General features: G+C 34.0%; 1 protein-coding gene across 3 annotated transcripts in view; it reads right to left on the bottom strand.

Moving 5' to 3' along the window:
* The window catches only part of LOC106867966 (protein TsetseEP-like), an 88,449-nt gene that overhangs the window by 27,812 nt on the left and 51,328 nt on the right, over positions 1-9,309 (bottom strand). For all 3 annotated transcript variants that reach the window (XM_052971144.1, XM_014913080.2, XM_014913151.2), the window contains exons 2-4: positions 8,743-8,991; positions 3,751-3,898; positions 135-253 (exon numbers count right to left, since the gene is read on the bottom strand). In XM_052971144.1, the coding sequence (XP_052827104.1) occupies positions 135-253; positions 3,751-3,898; positions 8,743-8,991 (516 nt within the window). The remainder of the gene's footprint in view (positions 1-134; positions 254-3,750; positions 3,899-8,742; positions 8,992-9,309) is intronic.

The raw sequence follows: 9,309 nt of genomic DNA, 5'->3' as shown, positions 1-9,309 counted from the left end.
ATATATATATATATAAAATGAAACAGACAAGCAGACAAAGAAATACAATAGTCAAGAATCAAACATACATCATTAAAATAGCCTAGATAACAAAGAAACTAAAACATTATATATTAGTCAAGTAAATCACTCACCATCTTTGTCAATGACATGTCCTCTTTGCTTCTTGTTTCGACATACACAGTAGATGACACCAGCAATGATTGCCACAGTAATGATGACACCAATAACAATACCAACTACACCACCAGTACTACAAGAAATGACATACAATAAAAAAAAAAAGAGGAAACAATATAAGAATGTTATTCACAGAAATCAAGATAGGATTCTAAATAATACAGGTTTAGAATAGCTTAGGACTTCTCCATCTTTCCTCTCTTGTTAATATACTGTACATTAATTCATTCTCTCTGAAAGAAGTTCATCAGAATAAATAAAAATTTTCAAGCATTACCACCGAATAAATATGTAGCAGACAGAGAGTTAAATCAGTTGAGCACCAGATGAAATAATAATGATACTTAACTATGGCATTTCACATTTTAAGTGCAAATTCCACCTAAACCCACCCTGCTTTCCATATTTCTAGAGTTGATAAAATACAGACCAATTGATGAAGTACTGAGATCAGTACCCATTTTACCGATTAGAAGGTGGTGCTCCAGTCTGGCCACAGTTCAATGGCAAGTAAATGAATAAAAGAAAAAAGGATCTTTTTATACTCTACTGACAAGGCAATAACCTGAAGGGTTACATTTATGATGAGGAAGAGAGTGAATCTTCAATTTTATAAATTCATACATATGCAACTTATATTTAGAATTTGAAGATTGGGACTTCATCAACAGGTGATTTCAAGTGGGTTCCTCACCCCTGCTCTATATGAGTGCGCATCCTGCAAGAATGAGAAGCCAAATCTTCTTCAAATCACATTCAAACATTCAATGAAGAAGAAAAAAATCAGATTAGGCAATGAAATTTGAGTATATCTTGGAAAAGAAAATGGAATACTTTTGATCATAAGTCAATTCAATCATGGCTGACTTGCATCGACAACAACATCATGAAGACAAAAGCAGAACAAATTTACAGCTATAAAAACAAAGGGTTTGACTCACACATTTGCATACTTTGGATGCTAATTTTGTGTTATACATAACATTAAAATATTAAATTTTCAATCAAAAATCAGTAAATCTGGATTGCAGTTCAACAAAACCTGTATATAATTCTCATGACACTCTTTAGCAGAGTGGAAGTAGGCTGAAAGAACCTAACTATACCAGATCCAGTTGTAAAGAGAGAAATAATGTTAAATACTAATTAACTTAATATCATGCTCATATACTTAATATCATGCTCATTATTATGCTTTTGTACCTAAGCATATTAAACCAATTTTAGTATTTCACTCATAAATTGTTTTACCAAGCCTAGAAAGATGAAAGGCAAAGTTGACCTTCACAGAATTTGAACTCTGAAAATGAAAAGTTATAACCAAGTACCGCATGGTGTTTTGCTTGATGCCCTACTGAATCTGCCATTTCCACATAGCCAGTTATGTCCTTTCCTCTTGACGTTAAATGTTTTATCCTAGTGAATGAAATTTATAAAGTGGTTTCTACTCCAGGTTTCAACCCGCTCACTACTAATACCTGGTTTGTGCCTCTGAAAGAAGGCCATACTATATAGCTACACTGTTAACTGCTAGAAAGAAAAACAGAGTACTCAGTACTGTATTAGAGAATAATATATTTTATTTTGGTCGTCAGTTTCTTGCTACTCTGACTCTCACCAGTGGGTGCAAAGAATCTTTGAGGCAGGTTATGATTTGTCTGAAAATCCTGTTCACTTGCTAATGAAATTCAGAATAGCAAGAAACTGACTTGACCAAAAGAATATACATACACACACACATAAATATATAGCTATTTCGTATACATACTTTAGAATTTCAAACAAATTTATTTTAATATGGGGAAGGGCTGCCTTTGGCGGTAATTACAGCTTGAATTCTACACGGTATGGACTCATACAAAGTTTGAATTGTTTCCAAAGGAATTTTTGTCCATTTTTCAGCTAAAACAGTCTCCAGTTCTTGTAGTGATGATGGTGGAGGATAACGACTCCTTGTTTTTCTAAAATGTACCATAAATGTTCAATAATACTGAGATCTGGGGACTGTGGTGGCCAGATAAGATGTTCAACTTCACTAGAATATTCCTTGTGCCATTCAGTAACAACTTTAGCAGTGTGAATTGGTCTGTTATCATCCTGAAAGATTGCGTTTCCCTCCGGAAACAGTTCCGCAACCATAGGTTGAATTTGATCAGAAAAAATGCTTAAATAGTCTTGACTATTAATTCTGCCATGAAGGGAAACCATTGGGCCGGCAGATTTCCAAGATATAGCCTCCCCCAGATCATCACAGATCCTCCTCCATGTTTAACAGTTGGAAGAGGGCAATCTGGGTCAAATGCTTCTTTTGGCTGTCTCCACACGTATACTTGGCTGGTGGTCAGAAATAAGGTGAAGGATGACTTGCTTGTTTACATGTGATGTGGAAGCTTCTAACTGGAATAATGGGAAAGAAATTGTATGTCCATCTTGACAAAAATGAACTGCTAGCTAAATGAACAAAAAGGCTGCAAGAAGGGATCATGAGGAACATAGGATCAGTTGCTGATTGATAAGGTAATTTTGAGGAACCGTCAAAGAAGGTTGACAAGGTTATCAATGGCTTGGATGGACTATAGGAAGGCATATGAAATGGTTCCTTGCGTGTGGAATCTAAAATGCCTGGAGATGGTTGATGAATCTAAAAATATATATTTATTCGAAAATAGTAAGAGGAAATGGAAGACTATTCTATCAGCAAGTGGAGACGAAACTGGTTATGTCAACATCAAGAGTGGGGTATCTTTCAAGGAGACTGTGCCACCCCTGCTGTTTATTGTTAGTATGTTACGACTCGCCATGGTTTTGAAGAAGATGGGAACTGGTTACAAACTACAGAAGAACATGAGACCAATTAACCACCCACTGTTTATGGATAATTTGGAGCTTTATGGAACTAACAAAGGTTAGTTCCTGATTCAGGTTGTTCGAATTTTCTCACATAACATCTAGTTGGCATTTGGTCTAGATAAATGCACTGTTATTGAACTGAGGACAGGGTAAAAAGTAGACAGCAATGGAGTACAACTTCCAGACGATGAGTGTATAAGAGAAGTGAGGGTTACAAAACAATCCACTAACACAAGACACAATACATACAGCAATTACTCAGTGAAATAAACTTCCACCAGCAAGCTAAATAACCAATGCATTATACATGCAACACACAATACAAGCAGTAACACAACAAAAGACTGTACCACATCTCAAGAGAAAAAAAAACTAATACAATATAGTGCTGGGAAAAGTTTGTACACACCCAACAGCAGAAAAGAGCACACAATGATGCACACACTCCAGCAACATGGAGGTGTAGCAGGTGATGCAGTAGAAATTTGTCTCAACCTACCAAATGTTGAACAGTTATATAATGATAATAATAATAATAATAATAACAAGTAAAAACTGGTTGGTTTTTATAGATTAGCCCAAGGTAAAAACCTTGATTATGCAGACATGATCAAAAGCATTCTAATCTTGACCATACAGTCTCTTTTGCCTCTAAAGTACTACATTGAGGAAAGTGAACAGTTATCTTGAAACCATCTGAGAAATGAAAATAGCAATTACGTTTTAGTTGCAGCACAACATCTCTGTTGTCCTTCTGGTCCACAACAGTGAACTTGATTATCACTTTCGTAATGTCTAGGGCATATAAACATCTTATAGACTGTACCATTTTCATCAGCATCAACATAGTTGGAACAAATGGTGGGTGCTAAAAATAAAAAAATATAAAAACATAAATTAGAAAAAAAAAAAAGATGAACATTTTTTTTAACAGGAAAGTTATACAACATTATAAGTAAAAGTACTTCAAAAGACATGAAAATAAATTTAATGTCATCAATATAATTAGATTAACATAGAATAGACTAGTGTGTTTTCTTTTTCTTTTCTTATTTTCCCTTTTTCTCTCCTAGCTGCTATTGGATTCTAACATGAGGTTTGCTAATTCCCACTATATTGGGAATTCAGTCTGAAATTCTCCATAAACTGGAAACATAGCCACTTGTTTGATAGGTTTGAGAATCTATATATTCAAGTATAGTCCTCATAGTCTTCTTATAGCGTTTAGTGATAGAATTATATCTATATTTTCTGGCATACAAATTAACATAGTAAGTAGCGTAAACATTCAAATATTGTCAATATCTTTTCGAATCCTGCTGCATTTCACATAGAATTTTTGGTCCTCCAAAGTCATTTTGGTGCTTAAGTGAACCTGCCTCATTTGGCTGTAAATTTTGATGTAAAAAAAAATTAGGCTTGTATGCTGGAAAAAACAGTAGCAACTTGAAGAATATGTTTTTATTCATTTCACGTTTTCTTTTCGTTTTATTATCCAATTGGAAAAATTGGTTAAAGTTTTTGATGTAGCTTGTTTTCATTTTTAAGTCATTTCATTTAGATGATACTCCTATTTTTGTTTCTGTTGTAGTCCTTTCTAACAATCCCATGTACCTATCTCTGATCTAGTAAATCAATCTGATTCATGTTTCAGGCTTCTGACTATAAGATATATAAAAACACAACTTTTTTACCTGTACCTCCTATATTCACATATACAAAAACTATTACAAAAACCCATTACAAAAACTATTTTATGTAGAGAGGAGGAAATCCTACCTTTCCTCCTCTCTACACCATTAGTACAATTATTATTTTATCATTTCTGAGTTACTCTTATTAGTTACACTTCTGAGTTACTCTTATTTCTTATTAGTCGCACCAAATTAATTTTATGTTTTTTCCTTTTTTATATTCCTAATTTTTCCTATACTCATCATCATCATCATTTAATGTCCACTTTCCATGCTAGCATGGGTTGGACGATTTGACTGGGAACTGGCGAACCAGATAGCTACACCAGACTCTAATATATATATGTGTATATATATATATATATATATATATATATCTTTCAAATTTTATCAAAAACCCTCATTCAAGGTTTCACCCTACACCCTCCATATGTGCTTTTTTTCATAATTTCCAGAGGTGGGCTTCATTACTATATACACATTAATTTATTCCTAATGCACATTAGTTTGACAAGATCATGAGACTAAAACATTCTGCAACTTTTTTACCAGTCATCAATTACATTATGTATAATATTACAATGGGCTTCAGCACATTTGTCTATCAAATTTCAATCACAAGGAATTAGTCAAGCTAAAATACAGCAAAGAGACTTGCCCAACATGTCACACTGTAAGATCAAACATGGAACCAGCTGGTTATAAAACAAACTTCTTAACCACATGACATGCATAATTTATCCCTTTAGCATTCAAACCAGCCATAGCTGGCCCAAATATTCTACCTGCTTTATGATCAAACCAACCAGCCCCAGCTCCGCACACCAACTCAACAATATCACTCTAAAATAAACAATCACATTGTTGACATCTCAGAGCTACAGGATAATGCATAAGTAATTCAAATTGATATGAATAAATAAGCATACATTAGACAGAGTAATCTGAATGCAAAAGTGTTACATATTACATGTCCCTATCAACAGCCATCTCTTACACAGAGAAAGGAAGTAGCTAATACCTTTCTTAGACAGTTACCTCTTTAGCTCACTTATGCACAGTCTAACCAACAGGTTTAAAGATAGATTAGCAGCGAGGTAGCCATTTAGCATTCGGAGTATTCTGTCAAATTTAATCATTATCTATTCATATTGTTTTGAATTAACCATGCATTTTTTCATATCTTCAAGATTTCAAAGAAGTAATTGTTTATATTCAGAATAACATTGTAGAGTAGGTGTGGCCAGTTGGAACATAAAACAGCTAGAATATTTGAGCTGGATGTGACAAGTATAAATGCTAAAAGCTTAAGAAACTAGACTTGAAAAAGTAATGAATTTGTTCACTTTATAAGCCAAAATTTAAGAAAACATTACAATTGGCATAATTATCTGACTTATAAATAGCATGAGAGAAGTATTTAGGGAGAAGGATGCAAAGTTACTAATAAACTATTATCAGAGAAACATATAACTAAAGAATCTTCTTTGATCTGATACTAATTGTACACAACTTAAGCTCCTGATAATAATCTTATCAACTTTATGTTGGCATTTAATTTATTTCCAATGTTCTGTATACTTTTTTCATTCTTCATTCCTTTCTCTTTTGTTTGTTTTATATGTTCTTTAAGCAGTCACAACTGAAATGCATTTCACAGCACCACATCAAGAATCTCTGTCCCCCATTAGCTTGGGTAAGTCCTCACTGTCATGCATTTTTCTGCCAATAACAATGTAGTTCAGTGTTCACCACTGATGATGGGCACAAATAGCCCAAAACTGCCTGCTCTGATGATCCCTTTGTCTGCTAGAAGATGGTAGGGGTTCGCTCCTCTGCTGGCAATAGGTACCGAGTGTAAACTGCATTGATAACCAGCTTGGAGGAGGCTCTTCCTAAGGTTAATAACTGTAATAACATCAAACAGTCATATTGATGTGGCGATAAACATTACTTCTCAGTGTAGTTACTACTTTCCTCTTTTATAGAGATTTTCTGACTAGCTACTTTGCTTGGTTGTCACTAGTTTTCTATATATTGCAAGCTGGAACAAATTCTTGTCATCTCTAGCAGCTGGGTGTTTACCACTGATGACAGGCACAAATAGCCCGAAACCGTTCAGTCTGGTGATCCTGTCATCTGCTAGAAGTTGGTAGGGGTTCACTCCTCTGCTTGCAATATATACAGGCTGCAGATTTCATCAATAACCAGCTGGAGGAGGCTCTTCCTGGGGTTAAAAACAGTAGTAACATTGAACAGTCATACTGATGTTGCAATAAACATTACTTTAAACAATAATTTCAAAATTAAAATTACTGAAACCAGAGCCAAACATAATTGATGACTTAATGGTTTTTATAGATGAATGCCCTTCCTATCACCAAGCACTTTACAGTATGATGCTTGAAAGATTATCTATATGACTAAAGAATTCTCATTACTGAGTATCAGTTTTTATTCAGAGTTAATGCTCTCCTAAAAAGGTTGCCTTTGCTACAGTTTACACAGGGAGAGATCTACTTATCCTTTATACAATTAGAGTAGAATCCTTTTCTGCTAGGTTTGTTCAGAGTGCCCAACTTCTTAGATGGGTCACTTTATTATAGCTGAGAGGCCATGTCCCTTTATGATGTAGGAAGGAAAGAGGTTAAGTTATAGCTACCATTGGAATTCATAATGGCATTCGAAGGCTACTGGACATGGAAGTTGTCTCCATTATACACATAGGAGGAAAGAGCTTACAGTAGTAATCTGAAGCTGCTTGGAAAGAAGCTGACTAATTACGTAAGTAAGCAAAAGTTTAGCTACAAGAGGAATTTATCATGCTAGAACTAACGATAGCTTGGTATGCACTGCCAGGAAAAATAGAAGAGATGAAAAAGCGCTTCTTGAAATCTATTTTACATGATATTGATAACTGGCAATTTTACAAAATAGTTTATAACAAATAAACAGCCATTAATAATAAATAGTAGACATAGTTAATATACCCATAATATCTCTTTGCTCTGTATATTTTGCTCCACAGTTCACTTTAGGTCTTTGATTCAATGTCAGATTTGTTTATGTGAGAAAAATTACATGCTTTCAGTTTGTTTGATCAAATATAGAGATATTACTTAAGTTATCGCCCAAGATGGCTGGGGAAAACTGTGTTTCCATAACACTAAGTAGAAGGGCTCATTTTGCTACAGAGGGAATTAACACTGGCTCAGTCCGAAATATCCACATGCAGTGGAGTGGGTAGGAAAGCCTGGCCTATGTTAAGAGTGACCTATCTTCCCCCTAAGTAGGGGAAAGATAGGTAAGTTGGTAGTTTTGTTACTTGACATACCAAAATATGATAATTTTCTGAATATTGAAAGTTTGTAAGTATTTCTAATATCTCTGTACAGTGTCTAAATATATGTCATTTGCTCAGAATATGTTTAGATATATGACACAGAAATAATTACTTGTCTATCTACCATTGCCATTATCTAGTGAATATTTTTTCAAGATTAATGAAAGTTACTGGTGAAAACAACTAGAGAACTTGTTCAAGAAATTTTTGAAGAAATAAGATACATATAATATATTACTGATAAATATGATAATGTTCTTCTACATTCAGTTTCTACAAAGTATTAGTAGTTCTATGAATCTACAAAGAGAATTCAAACTAAATATTGATGAATCACAGTGAAAACATGACATTTATACGAAAAAAAAAAAAGCTGCAAGGACACAATTTATTCCTTAAAGAGAAGCACTCATCTCTTAGTCACCATGAGGAATTGCATGCAGGCTAAAAAGCAGATGTAGGAAGATATGTTTGTTGAAGAGTTGATTCTTTTGTAAATGATACAGAGTTTGATTTCTTCTATATCTGAAAATATTGTTTGTCATTTAGAACTATTTGGGGTTAGTTCTGAAATGAAATTCATAATGTTGTTGGTTATTCTAAAAAAAGAATTAAATACCAAAAATGAAATGCAAATCATGTAATAGATAAGAATTAATAGTTATTTATACTTACTTCGGGAAGGATGTGAATAGTACATACGACGACTCATGTACATTTGAGAACCTATGTACAACAAACCACCAGCTAATAGTGCATGCTTCCAACCAATTCTTGATATCTTGCTTCGGGTAGAAGAAATTGACTGACCATATTTTGTTCGGAGTGTACTTCTTGTTAAACTAGTTCTAGAATATCTCCTAGTAGACATTCTTCTGGAAGTTGATATTCTACTACTTCTTCCTGCATCACAAAATTCCACAACTGAAAAAAGGGAAAAAACTTCATGTCATATAGTTATTCTTTAGCTGTTTCAATTTGTTGTGGAAGGATTCTAGCCACCTCCATCTGACTAAAAGTGGACTGACACATTGCTATAAAATAAAGAATTATCAGCAGTTCAGTGTAAGCAGTTCGCTGTGAGCCGTTGGCAGAGAGCATTTAACCTCGTGTAACAGTAATCGTAGAGCATCATGTGAATATTTTCTTTCCCCCTGCTTTGTTAAATTATTTATCCAACTCCAGGATATAAAAGTGGTGATGAGTTGTTTGAAGCTTGTGTTGAATGTTTGAAAATTTTTT

Source organism: Octopus bimaculoides, chromosome 10 (assembly GCF_001194135.2).
Source record: "Octopus bimaculoides isolate UCB-OBI-ISO-001 chromosome 10, ASM119413v2, whole genome shotgun sequence".
Lineage (NCBI taxonomy): Eukaryota > Metazoa > Mollusca > Cephalopoda > Octopoda > Octopodidae > Octopus > Octopus bimaculoides.
Note: the sequence above shows the minus strand (reverse complement) of the source record. Positions and strands in the feature narration are given on the sequence as shown.